Source organism: Crinia signifera, chromosome 6 (assembly GCF_055691185.1).
Source record: "Crinia signifera chromosome 6, ASM5569118v1, whole genome shotgun sequence".
Lineage (NCBI taxonomy): Eukaryota > Metazoa > Chordata > Amphibia > Anura > Myobatrachidae > Crinia > Crinia signifera.
Window position 1 is genome coordinate 16220793 of NC_139222.1, and position 26830 is coordinate 16247622.

The 26830-nt window shown below is 46.0% G+C and overlaps 1 protein-coding gene across 1 annotated transcript; it reads left to right on the forward strand.

Moving 5' to 3' along the window:
• Positions 1 to 11031: 11031 nt before the first annotated feature.
• Positions 11032 to 25996, forward strand: LOC146009532 (uncharacterized). The gene is made up of 4 exons (XM_083149975.1): positions 11032 to 11199; positions 14748 to 14939; positions 16188 to 16629; positions 23731 to 25996. Exons 1-4 carry the CDS (start codon positions 11122 to 11124, stop codon positions 25656 to 25658), a joined length of 2640 nt encoding a protein of 879 aa, XP_083006101.1. The 5' UTR covers positions 11032 to 11121; the 3' UTR covers positions 25659 to 25996.
• Positions 25997 to 26830: the final 834 nt, after the last annotated feature.

The window sequence follows — 26830 nt, forward strand, 5'->3', positions numbered from 1 at the left end:
AGTGGGCAGCAGCCTGCTGTGACGGATCCATGATTGGGTTTCCCCACGACTACCGAACCTCTGAGCTGTAGGGGCAACAACAGTCTCAGAGTATGGTCTGGCCGGTTATAATGTTATGATATCCGGGAGTCCTCGCCAACCCTAACTCCGTTGTCATCGAATGGGATTGATGGCTGCGTGCTAGGCTTCGCCTATAATAGCCGCGTTCGACAGAGCCCGTTAGTCAGGCTCCGCCCCCGATGCCACCAGGTCTTGAGAGTTGACAACGCTGCCACCAATGTCAAAGATGAACAAGGGGATGACTAACTAACCCAAGAAGGCGAGGTCACCCTTGCTCTGTAGCAAACTGGGTAAACGTAACAATACGTAGAGATGTAACACAAACCTATACCAAACAGGTGTAACAATACACAGAGGTGTTTCATAAGAATCAAGATACAAGTAAGGGGCAGTCTGGGGATAAACCCCACTTATCTGTGCTCCGAGGAGACAACGGCAGCGGGAACCAGGGTACGGACAGCTTGGACAACGCACGGACACCAGGAGGACAAGAGACAGAACGGAGGACACGGCTGGGAATGAACGACAGGACACAGGACGACTGGACACAGGAACCAGGAGCAGTGGGTAAGCGGGAACCAGGAACACTTGAGACCCTGAGGTGCAAAAGCTATAACCGGCGTCTGTCCTGGGCAGACGCCGTCTCTTTATTCAAAATCCCCGCTGACGCTGACGTGCGCCGCACTGCCGGGCGCATGACCTCAGCGCGCCGGCACGCCGACGGAGACGCTCGGGGACGTTGCCCGGCAACGCCCCGATGCCTGCTGACGATGCCGTGGGGACGGAAGCCAGGGGCGTTGCTGTGCGACGCCGCTAACGTCTCCCCTGGCACTCGTCTACACTGTCTGTCCCGGCGGGTCCGGGACAGAAGTGTAACACTGTAGTCCTAGACATTGTAGATGTAATATACCATAACCACACTTACACGGTGCCCATGTACACATACTGATTTATCATGTCAACATTTTACTTGTGTTGTTAGTTTTGCCAATATCTGACTGATGCATGTCTAACTGTTGCCAATATCTGACTAATGCATGTCTAACTGTTGCCAATGTCTGACTAATGCATGTCTAACTGTTGCCAATATCTGACTAATGCATGTCTAACTGTTGCCAATATCTGACTAATGCATGTCTAACTGTTGCCAATATCTGACTAATGCATGTCTAACTGTTGCCAATATCTGACTAACGCATGTCTAACTTTTGTCAATGTCTGACTAATGCATGTCTAACTGTTGCCAATATCTGACTAATGCATGTCTAACTGTTGCCAATATCTGACTAATGCATGTCTAACTGTTGCCAATGCCTGACTAATGCATGTCTAACTGTTGCCAATGTCTGACTAATGCATGTCTAACTGTTGCCAATATCTGACTAATGCATGTCTAACTGTTGCCAATATCTGACTAATGCATGTCTAACTGTTGCCAATATCTGACTAACGCATGTCTAACTTTTGTCAATGTCTGACTAATGCATGTCTAACTGTTGCCAATATCTGACTAATGCATGTCTAACTGTTGCCAATATCTGACTAACGCATGTCTAACTTTTGTCAATGTCTGACTAATGCATGTCTAACTTTTGGTGTGTACCTATTGACTGTCTGCCTAGACACTGTATGTGAGCTATACCACACCTGTTCAGGTGGAGGAGAAGACCCAACACACGCCGCGTGAACACCCCATACCATTATGGAACCACCACCACCAGCTTGCACAGTGTCTTGTTGATAATTGGGGTCTGTGTCAAACCCTAACTTCCAAAAGCATCCTGAACTGTGACTCATCATGTTGCCATCCCGACAAGTTCCAAATACAATGTTGTGAGGCTCTGTCTGGTTGGTCTTCTATTCATGGAAGCTTAAGAATGCTCTATTGGCCTGGTAGATATGTGTCTCGTGCCTCCTGCATTGAATATCGATGTAATTCCGGCCAAACGCTGCTGTGCACAATCATTAACCACCCATGCTGGGTCGCCACGCTGTCCATGGTGGTTGGTATTGCCTTCCATGAGGTATTCCTGGTACACACATGATACCATAGATTGAGAAACGTTGAATGTTGACACAACTTTGAAATGGAAAGTCCCATCTGTTGGGAACCCATCATTCGAACTCTTTGCCATGAGCCCCCCATCCGCTTTTCATATTGACTCACGAGATGTTAAATCTCAACACGTTCTATTACTGTGGCACCACCTATGACATACTTCAACACTTCATGTAGTACTCTAGTTGGAAATTAAACTGAGTGACTCACTTGGCGCTGAGAAGGCTGTGAGGACAACGGCCAGGGAACACCTGTGTTTTCTGGGGAATGCCCAGAAAACAGCGGCAGCATGACCCCCAAATGCCTGCTCAACCTGTGAGCAGCAAGGGAAGGTTAACCTTCCCTTGCTACCTGTGGAGGGCCCGCACAAGAGCAATGTGCATTAGAAATATACCTTTGTTACTATGGGCTTGTTACATCTGTTTTTGAAAAATAGCTGCCCATACATCAGTAACCACAATTGTTTCTCAGGTCCAGTGTTTTTTTCCACCCAGATGATTTGTTTCTCCCATCTATCAGACTTGCCCACACACTACAGATTTGTTTCAGTGATCTGCAGATCTTTGCCGTCACAAGATGACATCTTCAGATCTGGAAAGTGCCCATACATCCCCTCAATCGATTGTCTTTTGCAACTGTCACTTCTTGACAGAATTGAAATAATGGGCGGTGCTACAAGGGAAAGGCAGTGAGGTCAAATATACGGGGGGGGGAGAAAATTAGTGGGGGTCCCATGTATTTTAGGAACCAGCTCTGGGCTCCACTAGCAGGGTGTGTAATGCCACAGCCAGGGGACACACTGGACAGGATCCCATGGCCAAAGCTAACTAGTCAACCCAGGCTGGGTATTCTTGGGGAGGTGGGGATCCCCATATAAAGCCCCCCCCCCCCCCCTGGCCAGTTAGTGCAGGGTTGATAGCTTTTACAGAAAGTATTATTGTCCTTTACAGTTGGACTACAGGTCCCAGCAAGCCTGCCCCACATGCTGGTATTTGGAGAACCACAAGTACCAGCATGTGGGGCATAAGGGCCCGCTGGTCCTATAGTCCAACTGCAAAGGAAATAGGAAAATAACCACAAAACACGGATTGTTGTTTTTTTTTCTGGACCTTCATCCCGGGGGCGGCGGCCTCTAAGCTCTTAGGATTAGGTTGACACAGTAATTTGGTCGACAGTGGAAAAGTCGACATTGTTTTTTGTATTGTTTTTAAAACATTTTTTACTATTAATGTCGACACGTTCAACATAAACAATAAAACATACCACAGCGTCCCCTCGCATGGCTCGCTGCGCTCGGCACACTTTTTTATTCTCCCACCACGCCCTAGTGGAAGGTAGGGCATGACATACCGCCTGTCGGCACATGTCAGATAAAAAAAAAGTAAAAAAAAAAAACATGTTGACCTAACGCATGTCGATCTATCTGCATGTCGACCTAGTGGTGACAACCTACTGCTTTTCGACCTACTTGGTGGTGACCCAATGACCGTATCCCCTTCAGGAGCTCTTCCCAGAACCACCCTGCCTCCGGGGCAACGACGCGGCCATTATAAAAATAAAAAAATAATTGCTGCTGCCTCACAACACCACAGGGGACACCGGGGCACCGCCGCTGCTGGATCCAGGGCCACAGCAGATGGGGTGCCGCACCCAGCAGATCCAAGACCAGCAAGTGTAAAACAGACCAGTGTCCCTGCAAAATGGCTTTCACTTTGTCATGACATCTTTTAGCACACAAAGAAGTAATGTAGTCCGTGGCCTCTAGTGGTCACTGGTGGTACTTTACCTCATAGAGGTGAGGAGTAGTTAGCCTAATATATATATATATATCCCATCCGTATGGACAGCACTCGCCCAATAGTATCCATCCACAGGGGTGCCAAAAACCAAAGAAAAGTCCCAGCTGACCAGGTCCTTCCAAATCCAAAATTGAAAGAAATGGGGCACTCACCGGATATTTTGCCCCACAGTAGGGCATTCCTATCTGTGGGTTTCCTATATAAGTTGTATTCAAGGCAACAATATTTATTAATTACCAATTTTTATTTAGTACGGTAATAAATAAAAATTGTTGCCTTGAATACACCTTATATAGGAAGCCCACAGATAAGGAATGCCCTACTGTGGGCGACCAGTCACCAGACAGATTAAAATCGAGTTTGCCGGTCTCCCAATTTCTACGAGTAATGCGCAACAATTCTGAGCCAGCACAAGCTGAAGTACAGCTAAAAGAATGTGCTGAGCGATTCAAGGTGAGAGGATATAAAGCCGGTGATATTGAGCGCAGCCTAATGAAAGCCAGAAAAATTAAAGAGGCAGCCGTTACCAGTGGGCGAAAGGACTCTAATGCAGACCGAATGACTATTGCGATGAAATGTGACAGTGGGTACAACAAGGCTACTAAAGCAATTCGCAAGCACTGGCCGATATTAACAACAGACTCCGCCTTCAACTCCGTGAGCAGAGCCCCCCCCCCCATTTGTGGGAGCAAAGAGGGGCCAAAATCTTAAGAACATTCTGATGCGTCCTAATATGCATCATACCACAGGTGAAGGCAGTTGGCTCCAAAAGAAAAAAGGCTGCTTTAGGTGCCTAAAATGCACCACTTGTAGAGCACTCATGACAGGGAGCTCTTTTTGTCATCCGCACTCTAGTTTGAAAATATAGATTCAAAATCATCTTGTATGTACAATGGACCATGTGGTGTACATCCTTAAATGCCCATGTGGACTCATGTATGTGGGCAAAAGTATACAAACGTTTAGAGAGAGGATGAACCAGCACCGGTCATCGATCCAGTTGTCCTACGCAACATCTGGAACTGATAAGCCAGTTGCAGCTCATTTTTTTAAAATTGAAGCATCAAATTTCGGCTATATCCTACATGATTATTGATTGGGTGCCACCCTTGGAAAGAGGGGAGACCGTGGCCTCTTACTCTTGAGGAAAGAGGCTAAATGGATTATGAAATAGGACACCATTGAACCAAAGGGCCTAAACGAATCAAACATGCTTAGTGTCTTTTTGTGATACACTATATATTTTTGTTTGATATTACTTATTTGCGCCTGGTAACACCATGTAGATTTACATTATCTGATTATAATTTTGATTAATATTTTTTATTTTTATATGTCTTTGTAAATATTCTTGTTTTGTATATATCTGAATTGGGGTCACTATGTATAATGTATGCTCTAATAGATGGCCAGTTAAATGCTCCACATTCAATGAATAAGCATGTGCACTATATAGGCAGGTCCATAGATGGCGCTGTGTCGATGTTTAATAAGGCAATATTTACATATCATCATATAGTTGTGATAAATGCATGTGGTGATTGTTTTTGACTAATTAATAGCAGTGTGCCAACACTACAGATTGTTTTGTGGGGCTGGGGAGCGCATGATAATGTCCCGGTTAACAGTGAACACCACGGCGCAGATTTACTTCTGGTGTGTGGAACGCACACCACTGCGCATGTCAGACCCGTCTGCCCCGTGATTGGTGAGGGGAGACAGTGTTGGAGACACGCAGGTGAGCCACTTCCAGCTCCTGCGTGAGTACTTAGACGGCGCTGACATAGGATCTGTCATTGAGATAGAGGCGTGGAACGCACGCCAGGGGACTGCTGCGATGGTATGGCTATATTTAAATATAATAGAGCACAAAAAAGTAGCTGGGGGCGCTGAAGTGAAATGTAGACTCAATATACTTTAGTAAAATTTATTGGTACACAAAAGAATAAATGCAGTTAATTCTGTGCAAATGCACACTTGAATATGAAATTGTGCATATATTTACACAACCTACACATACAGAAAAAGAAAAAACAGAAAAAAACAAAAGAAGAAGTGGTACACACTAAGAGATTCCCTAGCGCCAAAGACATCTGTAAAAAATATATATATATATATGTATATATATATATGAAAAGAGAATAGGGGTGCGCTAAGTATACCACAAAGTGGCTGTACATACAATAAATCAATAAAAATTTGTAAAATCAAGTAAACATTTATTGACTGTTCATCCACCAGTAAGATTTCATTTCACTCTTTCGGATTCTTCAAAAAAGTGCCACATGCAGTGCAGATCCGCGTCCCGACGCATTTCCATTTCGTCCCTTAGGACTTCATCAGGGGCAATGAATCAATCCAATAAGGAGATGTCTCCTATACAATTTATGGGTGGAGGTATATCCTCTAACCATAAGATTGTAGTCTATACAGAAGTTTTTTGGGGGCTACCTATTTAGGTGAAAGAGATCTCTCAAGCTAGATAGTGGCAAGTAGGTTCGAACATAACATGGCAGTGTTCTTCTGTCCACAATGGTAGATTTCTACAGCCTCAGTTTAGGTGAGCGTGGTCTCTCAGACCAGAATTTAGCAGATAAATTCACACACGTAATTGCAGTGTTCAATATGGTGTTACTCTGTTCACAGATGTAAATTTATACAGCCTCAATATTGTGAAAAGTGGTCTCTAAAACCAAACAATGGACTAATTCACAAGAAAGTGGCAGTGTTCAGTATGGTATTCCTCGTGATTTTCGGTTCAGGCTATATTGAGAGGCTGTATAAATTGTGGACAGAAGACAGGATCCCATCTCCTTCTCCACCTGTGCTGTAAAAGTGCACCAGATTCCACTCCACCTGTGCCATAACAGGACCCAGATTCCACTCCACCTGTGCCATAACAGGACCCAGATTCCGCTCCACCTGTGCCGTAACAGGAACCCAGATTCCGCTCCACCTGTGCCGTAACAGAAACAGATTCTGCTCCACCTGTGCCGTAACAGGACCCCAGATTCCGCTCCACCTGTGCTGTAACAGGGCCCCAGATTCCGCTCCACCTGTGCCATAACAGGACCCCAGATTCCGCTCCACCTGTGCCGTAACAGGCCCCAGATTCCGCTCCACCTGTACCGTAACAGACCCCAGATTCCGCTCCACCTGTGCCATAACAGGAACCCAGATTCCACTCCACCTGTGCCATAACAGGCACCAGATTCTGCTCCACCTGTGCTATAACACGCCCCAGATTCTGCTCTACCTGTGCTATAACAGGAACCCATATTCTGCTCCACCTGTGCCATAACAGGCACCAGATTCCACTCCACCTGTGCGATAACAGGAACCCAGATTCCGCTCCACCTGTGCCATATAAGGACCCCAGATTCCGATCCACCTGTGCCATAACAGGACCCCAGATTCTGCTCCACCTGTGCCGTAACAGGACCCCAGATTCCGCTCCACCTGTGCCGTAACAGGACACCAGATTCCGCTCCACCTGTGCCGTAACAGGACTCCAGATTCCGCTCCACCTGTGCCGTAACAGGACACCAGATTCCGCTCCACCTGTGCCATAACAGGACCCCGGATTCCGCTCCACCTGTGCCGTAACAGGACACCAGATTCCGCTCCACCTGTGCCATAACAGGACCCCATATTCCGCTCCACCTGTGCCATAACAGGAACCAGATTCCACACCACCTGTGCCGTAACAGGACCCCGGATTCCGCTCCACCTGTGCCGTAACAGGACACCAGATTCTGCTCCACCTGTGCCATAACAGGACCCCATATTCCGCTCCACCTGTGCCATAACAGGAACCAGATTCCACACCACCTGTGCCATAACAGGACCCCAGATTCCACTCCACCTGTGCCATAACAGGACCCCAGATTCCACTCCACCTGTGCCATAACAGGAACCAGATTCCACTCCACCTGTGCCATAACAGGACCCCAGTTTCTACTCCACCTGTGCCATAACAGGAACCCAGATTCTGCTCCACCTGTGCCATAACAGGATCCCAGATTCCGCTCCACCTGTGATAACAAAACTCCAGATTCCGCTCCATCTGTGCCATAACAGGACCCCAGATTCTGCTCCACCTGTGCCATAACAGGAACCCAAATTCCAATCCACCTGTGCTATAACAGGACCCCAGATTCCGCTCCACATGTTCTATAACAGGACCCAGATTCCACTCCACCTGTGCCATAACAGGCCCCAGATTCCGCTCCACCTATGCCATAACGGGAACCAAGATTCCGCTCCACCTGTGCCGTAAAAGGAACCCAGATTCCGCTCCATCTGTGCCGTAACAGGAACCCAGATTCCGCTCCACCTGTGCCGTAACAGAAACCCAGATTCTGCTCCACCTGTGCCGTAACAGGACCCCAGATTCCGCTCCACCTGTGCTGTAACAGGGCCCCAGATTCCGCTCCACCTGTGCCATAACAGGGCCCCAGATTCCACTCCACCTGTGCCATAACAGGACCCCAGATTCCGCTCCACCTGTGCCGTAACAGGCCCAAGATTCCGCTCCACCTGTACCGTAACAGGCCCCAGATTCCGCTCCACCTGTGCCGTAACAGGACCCCAGATTCCGCTCCACCTGTGCCATAACAGGAACCCAGATTCCACTCCACCTGTGCCATAACAGGAACCCAGATTCCGCTCCACCTGTGCCATATAAGGACCCCAGATTCCGATCCACCTGTGCCGTAACAGGACACCAGATTCTGCTCCACCTGTGCTATAACAGGACCCAGATTCCGCTCCACCTGTGCCGTAACAGGACACCAGATTCTGCTCCACCTGTGCTATAACAGGACCCAGATTCCACTCCACCTGTGCCATAACAGGACACCAGATTCCGCTCCACCTGTGCTATAACAGGACCCCATTTTCTATTCCACCTGTGCCATAACAAGACTCCAAATTCTGTTTAACCTGTGCTATAACAGGACACCAGTTTCCGCTCCACCTGTATTATAACAGGCACCAGATTCTGCTCCACCTGTGCTATAACACGCCCCAGATTCTGCTCCACCTGTGCTATAACAGGACCCAGATTCCGCTCCACCTGTGCTATAACAGGAACCCAGATTCTGCTCCACCTGTGCCATAACAGGCACCAGATTCCACTCCACCTGTGCCATAACAGGAACCCAGATTCCGCTCCACCTGTACCATAACAGGAACCCAGATTCCACTCCACCTGTGCTATAACAGGACCCCAGATTCCGCTCCACCTGTGCCGTAACAGGACACCAGATTCTGCTCCACCTGTGCTATAACAGGACCCAGATTGGTACTTCTTTACTTTCACGGCGCCAGCATGGCGGCGCGCGTCAGAGTCCCCTTGCGGGCATGGTGGCTCGCTACGCTCGCCACGCTAATTAAAATCAACTCCATGCCAACATGGATAGTGGAGGTATGAACTATCCATGTTGGCATGGCGTTAACTTTGTTTATTTTACTTAGTTTGTGGCGAGCGTAACCCGGAAGTAGCGCGGCGCCATGCTGGGGCCGTGAAAGTAAAGGAGTACCCCCAGATTCCACTCCACCTGTGCCATAACAGGACACCAGATTCCGCTCCACCTGTGCTATAACAGGACCCCATTTTCTATTCCACCTGTGCCATAACAAGACTCCAAATTCTGTTTAACCTGTGCTATAACAGGACACCAGATTCTGCTCTACCTGTGCTATAACAGGACACCAGTTTCCGCTCCACCTGTATTATAACAGGCACCAGATTCTGCTCCACCTGTGCTATAACAGGACACCAGATTCCGCTCCACCTGTGCTATAACAGGACACCAGATTCCACTCCACCTGTGCTATAACAGGACACCAAATTCTGCTCCAACTGTGCTATAACACTACACCAAATTTTGCTCCACATGTGCTATATAACAGGACACCAGATTCCACTCCACCTGTGCCAAAACAGGACCCCAAATACTGCTTCACCTGTGCAATCATAGGATACTAAATTCTGCTTAACCTGTGCTATCATAGGACACTAAATTCTGCTTAACCTGTGCTATCATAGGACACATGATTCTGCTTCACCTGTGCTATCATAGGACACATGATTCTGCTTCACCTGTGCTATCATAGGACACTAAATTCTGCTTAACTTGTGCTATCATAGGACACTAAATTCTGCTCCATCCGTGATATCATAGCACACGAGAGACTGCTCCATCTGTTTTAGAATAATAATAATAATAATAAATAGCATTATCAGCTTCCAGACACTGTACAGTCAGCCGCCTATACAGCCATAACCCGGAAGATCTTACCGCATACATACATAGAGGCCGGAAGTCAGGTGGCAGTTGGAACGCACAACCCGGAAGTCAGATGGAACGCACAGCACGGAAGCAGGGTGTGTATGTGTATGTATAACATAAAACGACGGAGCGGGTGAGTTAGCGGCAGCGGGAGATGTACAGAGACGCAATGAGGCGCTTACAGGTTATACAGGGCAGATACCTGGGTGCTGCGCTGTAATGTCACCATTATCCGGCTGTGCTGCAGGGATTACCAGGCTGGTGCCTCAGGCCTCATACCTCCCCCCATGTTCCCAGCGCTGTATATCCCCTTATGCTGTATTATAGCCTCAGTGCGGCCACATACATATGTATTATTACTATAAATCTTCTTTATCCACTTGATAGATACAAGGTCTCGTGCTGGTTTCTTAATTACGGAGGGAACCCCATGATTTTTGGCGGAACCAGGATTGGCTCAACAAGTCCAGGGCTGGTTATGCTGGGGCGAGGGGATCCCCCCTGCGTTTAAAACATTTTTTTGTACACAAATCTGCATACGCTCGTTACTAAAAAAATAGATAAATCGCACTAAACGCATATTTACATTACTAAAAATCGCCAGAAATCACCTGCAAATTCTGCACCCTATTACATCTTGCCCAGCATTGGGTGGAGATTATTAATGTGCTGTAGCTGGATCGGTGGAGCTGCTGGGAAACACCGACCAGGGCTGTGGGAAATATGAGGACGTACTGGTCACTCAATGTTTCATATCTGTATATGTTACGTGTACTCTGTGATGATTCTTATACTAATTATATGTCTTCCTAGACAGCTGATCAGTGAGGAGCCAGAACCTTTACACTGGATGTACAAAGTCGCGTGACGGTGAGACGTGTCCTGTATAGATCACTGATAACTGAGGATGGATAAGGACAGGAGTCACACGACTGAGAGGATACTAAATCTCACCCTGGAAATCATCTACCTGCTGACTGGAGAGGTGAGGGGATCTGGGAGTGTCACTGTGACATCACTTATATCTATAGTAATAATACAGGGACGTGACTGGGGAGGTGAGGGGATCTGGGAGTGTCACTGTGACATCACTTATATCTATAGTAATAATACAGGGCAGTGACTGGGGAGGTGAGGGGATCTGGGAGCGTCACTGTGACATCACTTATATCTATAGTAATAATACAGGGACGTGACTGGGGAGGTGAGGGGATCTGGTAGTGTCACTGTGACGTCACTTATATCTATAGTAATAATACAGGGACGTGACTGGGGAGGTGAGGGGATCTGGTAGTGTCACTGTGACGTCACTTATATCTATAGTAATAATACACGGACATGACTGAGGAGGTGAGGGGATCTGGGAGCGTCGCTGTGACATTACTTATATCTATAGTAATAATACTGGGACGTGACTGGGGAGGTGAGGGGATCTGGGAGCGTCACAGTGACATCACTTATATCTATAGTAATAATACAGGGACGTGACTGGGGAGGTGAGGGGATCTGGGAGCGTCACAGTGACATCACTTATATCTATAGTAATAATACAGGGACATGACTGGGGAGGTGAGGGGATCTGGGAGTGTCACTGTGACATCACTTATATCTATAGTAATAATACAGGGACGTGACCGGAGAGGTGAGTGGATCTGGGAGCGTCACTGTGACATCACTTATATCTATAGTAATATTACAGGGACGTGACCGGGGAGGTGAGGGGATCTGGGAGCGTCACAGTGACATCACATATCTATAGTAATAATACAGGGACGTGACTGGGGAGGTGAGGGGATCTGGGAGTGTCACTGTGACATCACTTATATCTATAGTAATAATACAGGGACGTGACTGGGGAGGTGAGGGGATCTGGGAGCGTCACTGTGACATCACTTATATCTATAGTAATAATACAGGGAGGTGACTGGGGAGGTGAGGGGATCTGGGAGTGTCACTGTGACATCACTTATATCTATAGTAATAATACAGGGAGGTGAGGGGATCTAGGAGTGTCACTGTGACGTCACTTATATCTATAGTAATAATACAGGGACGTGACTGGGGAGGTGAGGGGATCTGGGAGTGTCACTGTGACGTCACTTATATCTATAGTAATAATGCAGGGACGTGACTGGGGAGGTGAGGGAATCTGGTAGTGTCACTGTGACATCATTTATATCTATAGTAATAATACAGGGACGTGACTGGGGAGGTGAGGAGATCTGGGAGTGTCACTGTGACATCACTTATATCTATAGTAATAATACAGGGACGTGACTGGGGAGGTGAGGAGATCTGGGAGTGTCACTGTGACGTCACTTAAATCTATAGTAATAATACAGGGACGTGACTGGGGAGGTGAGGAGATCTGGGAGTGTCACTGTGACGTCACTTAAATCTATAGTAATAATACAGGGACATGACTGGGGAGGTGAGGGGATCTGGGAGTGTCACTGAGACATCACTTATATCTATAGTAATAATACAGGGACATGACTGGGGAGGTGAGGGGATCTGGGGGTGTCACAGTGACATCGCTTATATCTATAGTAATAATACAGGGACGTGACTGGGGAGGTGAGGGGATCTGGGAGTGTCACAGTGACATCACTTATATCTATAGTAATAATACAGGGACCTGACTGGGGAGGTGAGGGGATCTGGGAGTGTCACTGTGACATCACTTATATCTATAGTAATAATACAGGGACCTGACTGGGGAGGTGAGGGGATCTGGGAGTGTCACTGTGACGTCACTTATATCTATAGTAATAATACAGGGACGTGACTGGGGAGGTGAGGAGATCTGGGAGCGTCACTGTGACATCACTTATATCTATAGTAATAATACAGGGACGTGAATGGGGAGGTGAGGAGATCTGGGAGTGTCACTGTGACGTCACTTATATCTATAGTAATAATACAGGGATGTGACTGGGGAGGTGAGGGGATCTGGTAGTGTCACTGTGACATCACTTATATCTATAGTAATAATACAGGGACGTGACTGGGGAGGTGAGGGGATCTGGGAGTGTCACTTATATCTATAGTAATAATACAGGGATGTGACTGGGGAGGTGAGGAGATCTGGGAGCGTCACTGTGACATTACTTATATCTATAGTAATAATACAGGGATGTGACTGGGGAGGTGAGGGGATCTGGGAGCGTCACTGTGACATCACTTATATCTATAGTAATAATACAGGGACATGACTGGGGATGTGAGGGGATCTGGGAGTGTCACTGTGACATCACTTATATCTATAGTAATAATACAGGGACCTGACTGGGGAGGTGAGGGGATCTGGGAGTGTCACTGTGACGTCACTTATATCTATAGTAATAATACAGGGACGTGACTGGGGAGGTGAGGAGATCTGGGAGCGTCACTGTGACATCACTTATATCTATAGTAATAATACAGGGACGTGAATGGGGAGGTGAGGAGATCTGGGAGTGTCACTGTGACGTCACTTATATCTATAGTAATAATACAGGGATGTGACTGGGGAGGTGAGGGGATCTGGTAGTGTCACTGTGACATCACTTATATCTATAGTAATAATACAGGGACGTGACTGGGGAGGTGAGGGGATCTGGGAGTGTCACTTATATCTATAGTAATAATACAGGGATGTGACTGGGGAGGTGAGGAGATCTGGGAGCGTCACTGTGACATTACTTATATCTATAGTAATAATACAGGGCAGTGACTGGGGAGGTGAGGGGATCTGGGAGTGTCACTGTGACATCACTTATATCTAGTAATAACACAGGGGCGTGACTGGGGAGGTGAGGGGATCTGGGAGTGTCACTGTGACGTCACTTATATCTATAGTAATAATACAGGGACGTGACTGGGGAGGTGAGGGGATCTGGGAGTGTCACTGTGACGTCACTTATATCTATAGTATTAACACAGGGGCGTGACTGGGGAGGTGAGGGGAGCTGGGAGTGTCACTGTGACGTCACTTATATCTATAGTAATAATACAGGTACGTGACTGGGGAGGTGAGATGATCTGGGAGTGTCACTGTGACGTCACTTATATCTATAGTAATAATACAGGGACGTGACTGGGGAGGTGAGGGGATCTGGGAGCGTCACTGTGACGTCACTTATATCTATAGTAATAATACAGGGATGTGACTGGGGAGGTGAGGGGACCTGGGAGTGTCTCACTGTGACATCACTTATATCTATAGTAATAATACAGGGAGGTGAGGGGATCTGGGAGTGTCACTGTGACATCACTTATATCTATAGTAATAATACAGGGATATGACTGGGGAGGTGAGGGGATCTGGGAGTGTCACTGTGACATCACTTATATCTATAGTAATAATACAGGGACCTGACTGGGGAGGTGAGGGGACCTGGGAGTGGCAATGTGACATCACATATATCTATAGTAATAATACAGCGACGTGACTGGGGAGGTGAGGGTCATAGTGACATCACTTATATCTATAGTAATAGTATGAGGGGATATGGTGATGTATGCATTGCAAGTATATTTTCCAACACACAGGATTACACAGTAGTGAAGAAGACATCCAGAGAGCATGAGATACCCAGTTGCTGTCATCTTGGGTTAGATGGACTGAGCAGGACCCAGAGCCCCATCACGGTGCCTCCACCTCACTCACTGATACATGGGAGAGAAAATGACAACAAGATCCTGGAACTCACCAACAAGATCATCCAGCTGCTGACCGGAGAGGTGACTGCTGGGAATGGGGCGTTATACAGTAACACCGGGGATGTGACCGGAGAGGTGACTGCTGGGAATGGGACGTTATACAGTAACACCGGGGGATGTGACCGGAGAGGTGACTGCTGGGAATTGGACGTTATACAGTAACACCAGGGATGTGACCGGAGAGGTGACTGCTGGGAATGGGACGTTATACATTAACACCGAGGGATGTGACCGAAGAGGTGACTGCTGGGAATGGGACGTTATACAGTAACACCGGGGGATGTGACCGGAGAGGTGACTGTGGGGAATGGGACATTATATAGTAACACCGGGGATGTGACCCGACAGGTGACTGTGGGGAATGGGACATTATACAGTAACACCGGGGGATGTGACCGGAGAGGTGACTGCTGGGAATGGAGCATTATACAGTAAAACCGGGGGATGTGATGGGAGAGGTGACTGCTGGGAATGGGACATTATACATTAACAGCGGGGGATGTGACCGGAGAGGTGACTGCTGGAAATGGGACATTATACAGTAACACCGGGGGATGTGACCGGAGAGGTGACTGCTGGGAATGGAGCATTATACAGTAAAACCGGGGGATGTGATGGGAGAGGTGACTGCTGGGAATGGGACATTATACATTAACAGCGGGGGATGTGACCGGAGAGGTGACTGCTGGAAATGGGACATTATACAGTAACACCGGGGGATGTGACCGGAGAGGTGACTGCTGGAAATGGGACATTATACAGTAACACCGGGGGATGTGACCGGAGAGGTGACTGCTGGGAATGGGACATTATACAGTAACACCAGGGGAAGTGACCGGAGAGGTGACTGCTGGGAATGGAATGGAGCATTATACAGTAACACCGGGGGATGTGATGAGAGAGGTGACTGCTGGGAATGGGACATTATACAATAACAGCGGGGGATGTGACCGGAGAGGTGACTGCTGGGAATAGGACATTATACAGTAACACCGGGGATGTGACCGGAGAGGTGACTGCTGGGAATGGGACATTTCTACAGTAACACTGGGGGATGTGACCAGAGAGGTGACTGCTGGGAATGGGATATTATACAGTAACACCGAGGATGTGACCGGAGAGGTGGCTGCTGGGAATGGGATATTATACAGTAACACCGGGGGATGTGACCGGAGAGGAGACTGTTGTGAATGGGACATTATATACCAACGTTCTATTTTAATTAATTTAATCAGACTTTGATATTTTATTGTTTTCTGGGTTATTTAGGGAGATCTGGCTGATCTAAAGGCAGAAAATCTAGGAGACGAGACATATGTGACTGATATTAAGGTAGAAGATACAGAGGGAGAAGAAGAAGAGATGGATGTGACTGATATTAAGGTAGAAGGTACAGAGGGAAAAGAAGAGATGAATGTGACTGATAATAAGGAAGAAGATACAGAGGGAGAAGACGAGACGGATGTGAGTGATATTAAGGCAGAAGCTACAGAGGGAGAAGAAGAGACGGATGTGACTGATATTAATGAAGAAGCTACAGAGGGAGAAGACGAGACGGATGTGAGTGATAATAATTTAGAAGATACAGAAGGAGAAGAAGTGACGGATGTGACTGATAATAAGGAAGAAGCTACAGAGGGAGGAGAAGAGACGTATATGAAGGGTGACCAGCAGCGTAAGGAGGAGGAAATCCCTACAGATACCAGCACAGGTGAGTGCAAAAAGGGGTAAAGTTAAGGCTACTAAAATTATTTTAGATCCAAGCCACGCTTGTTATTCTCTATTCTCCCTGTTGCCCTCTGGGAAATGTTCTAGGTGTTTAGGTTGCCATACTAGTCGGCTGCGGAATAGTTTTTCCCGTCTGTTATTTTGAGTGTGAGTTTGCAGTGTGTGAATTGTGAGTGCTGCTTTTTCTTCTTTGGAATCTCACTTATTTCACTTTTTTAGTGTTGTAGATTCCTATTCTTCTTGTTCTGTCACTACAGTCTTCCTCTACTATATTCTCCTCTGTCAGTGCAGAGTAATGAGGGCAATGGGCGAGAAGTAATAGGGTGTAACTTTTTGGGTTAATAAATGGCCATAAGTGCATGTGTTCTGCAAATCACATATGTAATAGTGAGTGATCTGCGGTAACAATTGTACATTTTGCCGTGACAAATATATCGCATTCCAAAAATCGTATTCGGATGTTTTCACATTCAAAACATCAAAAGTGAGGGGGTCCTGCCGCATTTAGGAATCCAGCACTGGGCTCTTGTAAAGGTCCTGGTTCCAGTAATATGGGGAACAAATAGAGTAGGAGTCCCCTGTATTTTGTAACCAGCACCGGGCTCCAACAGCTAGTAGAATGATGTCACAGGGGGGGACACTTTATATAAGTTCCCCCTGGTCAGAGCATCACCCCATGGACAAGGTCCCTGTGCGAGTGGGGACCACCTGAATAAAGGGCTCTTCCCAGGCTTCACCTGTCCAGGGCTGAAGCCCGGGCCTGTCCCCGGTCCCCTGGGCAGTGGGCGCCATGTTTATTTATTGGTGTACAACAATAACAACAACAACACTGGGTTGTGCTGTCGGACTACATAGTAACATAGTAATAGAGGTTACAAAACAGAATTGCATCCATCAAGTTCATCCTTATACAGGGCCTGTTAGTTGGTATGGACTAGATGTGATATCCCCATTTTAGTATTACCGCCTGTTCCAACTATGGCTGAATAGTGATTATTTGTACCCCTGGATGTTCTGTTCCAGTAGATGTTTGTCCAACCTTATTTTATATGTGTTCAATGTGTCTGCCATCACCACCTTTCCTGGGAGAGTGTCCATACCTTTACCTGCCCTGACCGTAAATAACCCTTTCCTTCTAAGGGTACGGAATCTCCTCTCCTCTAGTCTGAGTGCATGCCCACGTGTCCTAGTTTCCGACCTCAGAGTAAAGAGGTTGCCTGATAGTTTACAATATTGCCCCCCTGATATATGTGTATATGTAAAGAATGTGGGGCCCAGAATTGCACTCCAATATCCAGGGGAGGTCTAACCAGTGCCCTGTACAGAAGTATAATTACATTGTCTTCTGTTTCCATGCCCCTTCTTATACAGGCTGGTATCCTGTTGGCCTTAGTGGCTGAACCATGACACTGAGCACTGTACCCTAGTTCAATGTCAAATTGAACTCCTAGGTCCAATTCCAATTCTGATTTGCCCAATTCTCCTCCGTTTGTATAAGTTGCACACTGGTTCTGTCCTCTGAGATGCATAACCTTACATTTATCTACATTGTACCTCATGTATCAGTCCATTCGTCAAGTTTATCTAAGTCCCACTGTAGAATGTTGACATCCTCAACCAATCTAACCACCCTGCACATTTTTGTGTAATTTGCAAAAATTGAGATTCTACTTACAATCCCATCCTCCATATCATTAATGAATGTTAAATAGAAGAGGCCCTAACACCGAAGCCTGTGATACTTCACTTAGTACTGGTCTCCAACTGGAAAATGCACCGTTTACCACCACCCTCTGCTCTCTAGCTTTGTATGTGCCTCAGTGTCAAATGCCTTTGCAAAATCCAGGAATACCTCATCTACAGCATTGCCAATGTCTAGGTTTCTGCTAATTTCCTCATAAAATGTATTGGGTTAGTTTGGCATGAATGATTCTTTACAAACCCATGTTGATGACTAGTGATTATATGATTCATTTATAGGTATTCTTGGATACCATCTTTTAAAATTCCCTCAAACCATTTCCCTACGATTGGCTTTAAGATCACACTTGCTGGGTCATTGCTTTTTCCTTTTTTAAATATCGGTACTACTTCTGCAATTCTTCAGGTCCCGGCAAGCTCCCCCCCCCATGTAGGTTCTTGGAGAACCACAACTTTAATATCATACATTAGTGTTCATTCTAGCACCCGCCAACTTTGAAAATCCATGCAGTTCCTCTTCCCTGCCTGGGGTGTCGCTGTCTGCTGTGCTATTTCTAGTTATATCTGGTTTGCATATCAGTGCTGATATACAGACCACACTGTGGTAGAAGCACTGCAGCAGACAGCGACACCCCAGGCAGGGAAGAGGAACTGCATGGGTTTTCAAAGTTGGCGGGTTCTTGAATGAACACTAATACATCCATACACACATTCATACATACAAATATACATATACTCACCTTGCCAGTCTCCCCCACTGGTGGAACCTTTTCTCCAGTTGTGTGTTCAGGGGATTAAAAAAAAAAAAATTGCCCGACATCCGGACTTGAGGAGCTGCACACACATGCGGGCCTCCCCAATACTGGTGGGAATTCTAGTGGAGAAGGCTACATCCAATCAGGGATGAGCTGATTGGTTGAGGGGAGTCCCAGCCCTGATTGGATGAAGCCATCTCCACTGGAATCTCCCTTATTACCGGGAAGGACCCGCATGTGTATTTAAAACTTTTACAGTGTCCATGTTGACATAGATACCAAAAACGGTGAAAAAAGCATGCTGACGTTTTCCTGTGTCTCTCATTTCAATGTCAACGTTTTGCTTGTGTCAACCTAGTGCTTATTGACCAAAGGCTCCAGTCATCCTTCCCGAAAACCCAAAAATCAAAGCCTCATCAAGCCAGGTCTGGTAACTGTCAGGCCCTTTAGCAAGATAACAAGCTGTTTTTTCTCATGCTGGAAGTCCAACCCCGGGGGTTTCCAGGGTGGGTGGTCGGTTCCTGGACTGACCATGTATAACAGACCTCCACAAACAATTCCTGGGTGTTAGACATGGTATTTTTCGCCTACACCCTTTAATTTTTTATTCTAACCAATTTGTTACCACCGCCGGTCTGCCTGCCAGATGCCGCCAAGGCTTCTTCCCTTCAGTCCGCCATTTCTTCCCTTCTGCCGACTGCAATGATCACCCCTGTCCCCCCTTCTCATCACGGACAAGGTTTCTCTACACATTTTTTCTTGGTGTGGAAGCCCAGTGGGTCTTTTCACAGCATTCTCAACCTGAAACAGCGCAACCTGTTCCTGAGACTACCCAAATTCAGAATGGAGCCTCTTTGATCCATTCTTCTGACTCTATAACTAGGAGACTTCATGGCATTCTTAGCATTCAGGACGCCTATCTCCACATTCCAATATGTCAATGTCACCAGTATTTTCTTTGCTTTATGGTGAGAGACATTACCAGTTCAAGGCTGTACACAGCGCAGTGAGTCTTCACAAAGGTGATGGCTGCCCAACTTCACCTACAAGGAACTTGTGTTCTACCTTATCTGGATGACCACCTTCTGCTAGTGCAGTCTCCAAAGGATCTGCAAAGTCATCTCTACCTCTTGCAGGATCTGCTACAATTCCACAGATGAATAATAAACTGTCAGAAATACAGTATAACCCCATCCACAACAGTGCTTAATTTTTGAGCATTGCTTGATACCCTTGCGCAGAGGCTCTACCTACCAGCAGACAAGAGGACAGAGCTCTGGGAGATGATTCCTTCTTTTCTGAAACACAGCAGGGTTTAGGTTCATCTGTGCATGTGGGTGTTAGGAAACCTAGTGTCCTGCTTCGAAATGGTCAAATTTTGACAATTTCACTCCAAACCATATGTTGGCTCAAACCTTCTCATCCCAGCATGGGTCGCACCTTTGCAAATTACTACTAGATTCTGCTGAGCACAGTCGCCAGTCTACGAGGTTGGGGAGAGGTGGAAGATCGTTCCTTTCAGGGTTTATGAGCAAGTCACGAAATGTGCCTGCCCATCAACATCTTGGAATTACAGGCAATCTACTGTGCTCTTCGTCAGATGGAACCAATGCTCCACAACAGGCCAGTGCAGATATAAACAGACAATATGCCAGCTGTGCTTATATAAATTACCAGGGCAGGACCAGGAGTCACACCACCATGGAAGAAGTCACTACGATTCTCAGGTGGGTGGAACAGTTTCTTCCCTCCCTATCGGCAGTGTACATCCCAGTAGTCTTGAACTAATTCCTGAGTATACAAGATGTCCATTCAGGAGAATGGCTGCTTCACCCAGAGGTATTTTATCTCTTGACAAAATGCTGAGGTCAACCTCTGGTGGACCTAATGGCTTCCAGGCAGCTACACATGTACAGCTCTTGGACCAGGGATCCAGCAGTATGCTTTTTGGATGGCCTCTCGGCACCTTGGCCATTCCAAATGGTATATAGCTTTCCTCTCATTGCTATTCTTATATGAGTATTGGGTCGGCTAAAAATGGTGGAGATGGTGACCACCATTCGGGTGGCTCCAGATTGTCAGAGTACGTGGAACTTCTCACACTGTTGGTTGCCCTTCCAAACCATCTCCCACTTTGGCCAGACTATAGTCTCATGGACTTTGTCATCACCTGGATCTCCTCAAATTGAATTTGAGGAGAGTGGTCAATCTTAAGAGCAAGAGGATTGTCATCTCAAGTCATTCAAACATGCTCGCAGCTCGCAAACTATCCTCTTCCAGGATTTATCATAGGGTTTAGCAACGGTACTTCCAATGGTGCGCTTCAAATGCTTTGACCCAAAGGTCTATCGACTCTCCAGTGTTCTGGTGTTCCTGCAAAGAGGTTTGGACTTGGGGCTTCATTGTTCCTCCTTGAAGGTCCAGGTCTCAACCCTCTCTGTGTTGTTTCAAGGACAAGTGGCTTCTTTCACAATTCATACTTTTTTGCAGGGGGTGCTACACCTTTGAACTTTGGTACATCCTTTGATGCATCCGTGGGATTTGTCACTAGTTCTTCATAAACTTCAGGGAGCTCCATTTTGAGCCATTGGATTCCATGGATCGCATGTTTTTCTTTTGGCCATGTCCTCTGCTTGTAGAGATTCGAACTTAGGGGCCCTCTCTCATCATTCACCCTTTTTGGTGTTCCATGAGGACAGAGCGGTATTACGAACTAGACAGGATATCTGCCTATGGTTGTGACGAACCAGGAACATTTTTGTACCAGTTTATTCTCGAGAATTTTCTTCTTCAGTCTCTAATTCTTTGGAGACGTTGGTTGTGGTCCGGGCCCTGTGTATTTATGTGTGTTTGAACACTCCTTTAGCAAACCTGAGTCTTCGTACTTTATGATGTACACAAGTTAGGCTGGCCTGCCTCAAAACAGGCCTTGGCTCACTAGTTCTGTCTCACCATTTGCCAGGCCAATCTGTTGGTGGGGAAACTGGTGCCAGTTTCGGTGAAGGCCTTCTCTGTTGGTCTGTTGGTGCTTCGTGGGCACCGCCCACCAGTGTTTCCTGCAGAGCATCCACGTGGGCTTCTGTGCATATGTTCATCAAATTCTATCATTTTGACACCTTTGCCTCAGCAGATGCTTTCAGGTAAGGGGTCTTCAGTACAGCTCAGGAGCGTTCCCACCCATAAAGGGACAGCTTTGTGACATCCCATAGTCCCAGAATCCACCATGGGCTGAAAGTCAAAAAGAAGATTTTTGTCTTACCTGTAAAATCCTTTTATCTTAAGCCATGTTGGATGCTGGGCACCTGCCCTTACACCTCTGTCTGGGCAGAGTCCTGCTAGCTTTGGACACAGTCAGGGGAGTGTTATGCTTGTGCTCCTAGAAACATAGAATTTGACGGCAGATAAGAACCACTTGGCCTATCTAGTCTGCCCCTTTTTTAAACATGTTACCTCAAACCATATTTGATCCTTATTTTTTTGTAAGGATATCAATATGCCTATCCCAAGCATGTTTAAATTGTACTACTGTATTTGCGTCTACCACCTCTGTTGGGAGGCTATTCCACTTATCTACTACTCTTTCTGTGAAGTAATTCTTCCTCAAATTTCCCCTGAATCTTCCTCCCTCTAGTTTCAGTGCATGTCCTCGTGTTCTGCTGCTCCTCTTCCTGTGAAGAATGTCTCCCACCTGTACCTTGTTAAAACCCTTGATATATTTGAAAGTTTCTATCATGTCCCCCCTTTCCCTTCTCTGCTCGGTGCTTGTTCCTCTGCGTGGTCTTCTCTCCTATACCAGTTACTCAGCTTGTTAAGTTTTACTAGTTTCTGAGGACAGGGGGGAATAGGGTAGGAGGAGCCTAACTCCAGAAGTTAACTCCATGATGCCTGGGTCCTCCAATCCCCACCATACCCATAATCCCAACATCCACCATGGCTTCAGAAATAAGATTTTACAGGTAAAAATGTATTTTTTCTCTTATCCTCCTTCAGCCTCTTCCTGAGATGATCTGGATCTACTAGACGTAGTTTGAGTTCTGTGGTTACTTGGATCTGCTCTGTGGTCTCCAGAGACTATTCTAGTGCAGGGTGACTGGCTCCTGACTGGGCGTCCATGCATTCCTCTGATCATACCTATGTACACAGACCATGGAGAGAAGGGAATGAGTCCTGGTCTTGTCTATAACATAGATTGGGGACACTGAGTAGGTCTAGAGACCAGTTAGAACCAGAATATAACGAATAGCTCTGAAACCAAAAAGGTATATGAAGAATTTACCCTGCATTTAATTAGGATTTACCATGGGTGCAGGTCAGTGTTTGGGTGGACATTGGGGTTGGACATCACTGATAACGAGGCTTCCAGTCCTGTGACAATGGCAGGGAAATGTTACTGGCCAATGGCTGCTGTCCTGTTGGTGATGTCACAGTGACTGGGTGGTTGCATTGTGCATTATTAAGGCGGGTCTGTTCTAGGTGATTTATTTTCTCTTTTCACCAACAGTCAGATTTGCTGTAAGTACATTTAGAATTGTAATAAAGTGTTTAGAAATGACTGATACAATGACAATCTTCTCCTCAGTGTAAGATAAATGTTTTCATTTCCATACAATTTATTTCATTCTCGGCAGATGAAGACAGAAGGAAGAATATCCTGATGGGAGATCTCATTTTGTTTCCGGACATTAAAATAGAAGATACTATCATACGAGATTCTCCAGGAGAAAACACCATTATCTCAGATATACATACAGTGCTTTATAGTGCAAATACATCATCTGATCCTTCATCTCAAGGGGACTCTACACCTAATAACTCTGCCATTGTTACACATAGTACAGGTCATACAGCTGATACCGGCTTTCCATGTTCTGAGTGTGGGAAATGTTTTACACTGAAATCAAATCTTGTTTTACATCAAAGAATTCACACAGATGAGAAACCATTTCCATGCTCTGAGTGTGGAAAATGTTTTTCAGATAAATCAGGTCTTGTTAAACATCAGAGAATTCACACAGGTGAGAAACCATTTCCATGTTCTCATTGTGGAAAATGTTTTGCAGGTAAATTAGGTCTTGTTTTACATCAAAGAATTCACACAGGTGAGAAACCATTTCCATGTTCTGAGTGTGGAAAATGTTTTACACAGAAATCAAAACTTGTTATTCATCAGAGAAGTCACACAGGTGAGAAACCATTTCCATGTTCTCAGTGTGGAAAATGTTTTGCAGATAAATCAGGTCTTGATAAACATCAGAGAAGTCACACAGGTGAGAAACCATTTCCATGTTCTGAGTGTGGGAAATGTTTTACACTTAAATCAAAACTTGTTATTCATCAGAGAAGTCACACAGGTGAGAAACCATTTCCATGTTTTCAGTGTGAAAAACTTTTTGCAGATAAACCAGGTCTTGTTGCACATCAGAGAACTCACACAGGTGAGAAACCATTTCCATGTTCTGAGTGTGGGAAATGTTTTACATGTAAATCAAAACTTGTTGCACATCAGAGAACTCACACAGGTGAGAAACCATTTCCATGTTCTGAGTGTGGAAAATGTTTTACACAGAAATCAAAACTTGTTATTCATCAGAGAAGTCACACAGGTGAGAAACCATTTCCATGTTCTCAGTGTGGAAAATGTTTTGCAGATAAACCAGGTCTTGTTGCACATCAGAGAACTCACACAGATGAGAAACCATTTCCATGTTCTGAGTGTGGGAAATGTTTTACACTTAAATCAAAACTTGTTATTCATCAGAGAAGTCACACAGGTGAGAAACCATTTCCATGTTTTCAGTGTGAAAAACTTTTTGCAGATAAACCAGGTCTTGTTGCACATCAGAGAACTCACACAGGTGAGAAACCATTTCCATGTTCTGAGTGTGGGAAATGTTTTACACGTAAATCAAAACTTGTTGCACATCAGAGAAGTCACAATGGTGAGAAACCATTCCCATGTTCTCAGTGTGGAAAATGTTTTACACGGAAATCAGCTCTTGTTGTACATCAGAGAAATCACACAGGTGAGAAACGATTCCCATGTTCTGAGTGTGGAAAATGTTTTACACGGAAATCAGCTCTTGTTATACATCAGAGAAGTCACACAGGTGAGTTACCATTCCCATGTTCTGAGTGTGGAAAATGTTTTACACGTAAATCAGCTCTTGTTGTACATCAGAGAAGTCACACAGGTGAGAAACCATTCCCATGTTCTGAGTGTGGAAAATGTTTTACACGGAAATCAGCTCTTGTTGTACATCAGAGAAATCACACAGGTGAGAAACAATTCCCATGTTCTGAGTGTGGAAAATGTTTTACACGGAAATCAGCTCTTGTTATACATCAGAGAAGTCACACAGGTGAGAAACCATTCTCATGTTCTGCATGTGGAAAATGTTTTGCGCGGAAATCAATTCTTGTTGTACATCAGAGAAGTCACACAGGTGTGAAACCATTTCCATGTTCTGAGTGTGGAAAATGTTTTACGCATAAGTCAAGTCTTCTTAGCCATGAGGCACAATGCCAAAACAGTAGAAGAGGCACAGGCATTTCTTAGAGTGTTTTTTCTAAACTCTTGAAAAAGCTGCAAGAAGCTGCAGTGAAACGCGTCAGAGTGCATTGACCAACTTGCTACACCTGTGTCTGTGCTTGGACCAGTATCTGGATTCTGGTGCTGTTGGAACCATACAGACTGCACAAACTACTCCTGATTCAGGTTATTGGCACATATCTGTCCACTGTGACTAGTGAGGAACCACCAAATGAACATTTATCTATAAGGACACCTAGGACTCTCCTCCTGTTAGTTTAGAGAATTGTGCTCGGAATACAAAGAAAGTAAGTGATACTATGGGGAACGTGACGCCGGCACTGTATAACATGTCATTTGTATGCACACAAACATTTATACAATAAAATAATCTTTCCCTTGTGAGATCATCACGTCGCATCTAGAAACAATAAATATAACTATGGAACCTAAACAGATCGGGGATCAATATATAAACTAAAAGTCAAACCCAACGGATCAGCCCAAAAAATCGGGTGAATATTGCCCCAAATCGGATATGTCTGACATACGCTCCGGCATGCAGTCCTGTGTGCATTGGAGTTGGAGGTCGGACGGCTGACCATAAGATGGGTCAGTATTGGACCCATTAGCGGGACATCATGGGTGCTTTTTTAGAACCCACAAAGTGTGTTGCATCTGATCAGGTCCAAAGGTGTGTGTGCCAGCAGTGCCACCACTGGCACACACCTGTAGTCTGCAGAGCGGGGAAGCGCCGGGCAGGAGAGACAACCTCCTCACTCTGCATACTCCAGGGAACAGGCTGCACCGGTAGCTGTGGGCAGCCAGGAGATTTCAAAGCTCCCATTCAAATGAATGGGAGGCCGCTGATTGGCTAAGGGCTCTCCCAACCAATCAGCGGCCTTCCATTCATTTGACCATCCAACTTCCCAGCAGCTATCCTGGGGGCACTTTTTACATGTGATAAATCACATGTGATTTATCGCAGGTGAACAATGGCACATCAAGTGCCAAATCATTATGTGAGCCCTCTCGGGTATCTGCCGGGGGAACTCAAGGGAAATCTGGTCCTTAAGACACTTTTGGGAGCCTTTAGAGAGATGGGGAATAAAACAGCACAGCAAAAGTGATCAGGCTCACACTTATTAGGGTGTTTTTTAGTAGCAATCCTTTACACTGCAAAACCAGGGTGATTTTGC

Bases quoted from the DNA above. Each gene is read 5' to 3' on its own strand.
- LOC146009532 (XM_083149975.1), top strand. From the start codon at position 11,122: ATGGATAAGGACAGGAGTCACACGACTGAGAGGATACTAAATCTCACC. The intron at 11,200-14,747 runs GTGAGGGGATCT...TCCAACACACAG, and splicing joins TCTACCTGCTGACTGGAGAG to GATTACACAGTAGTGAAGAA. The intron at 16,630-23,730 runs GTGAGTGCAAAA...CATTCTCGGCAG, and splicing joins CCCTACAGATACCAGCACAG to ATGAAGACAGAAGGAAGAAT.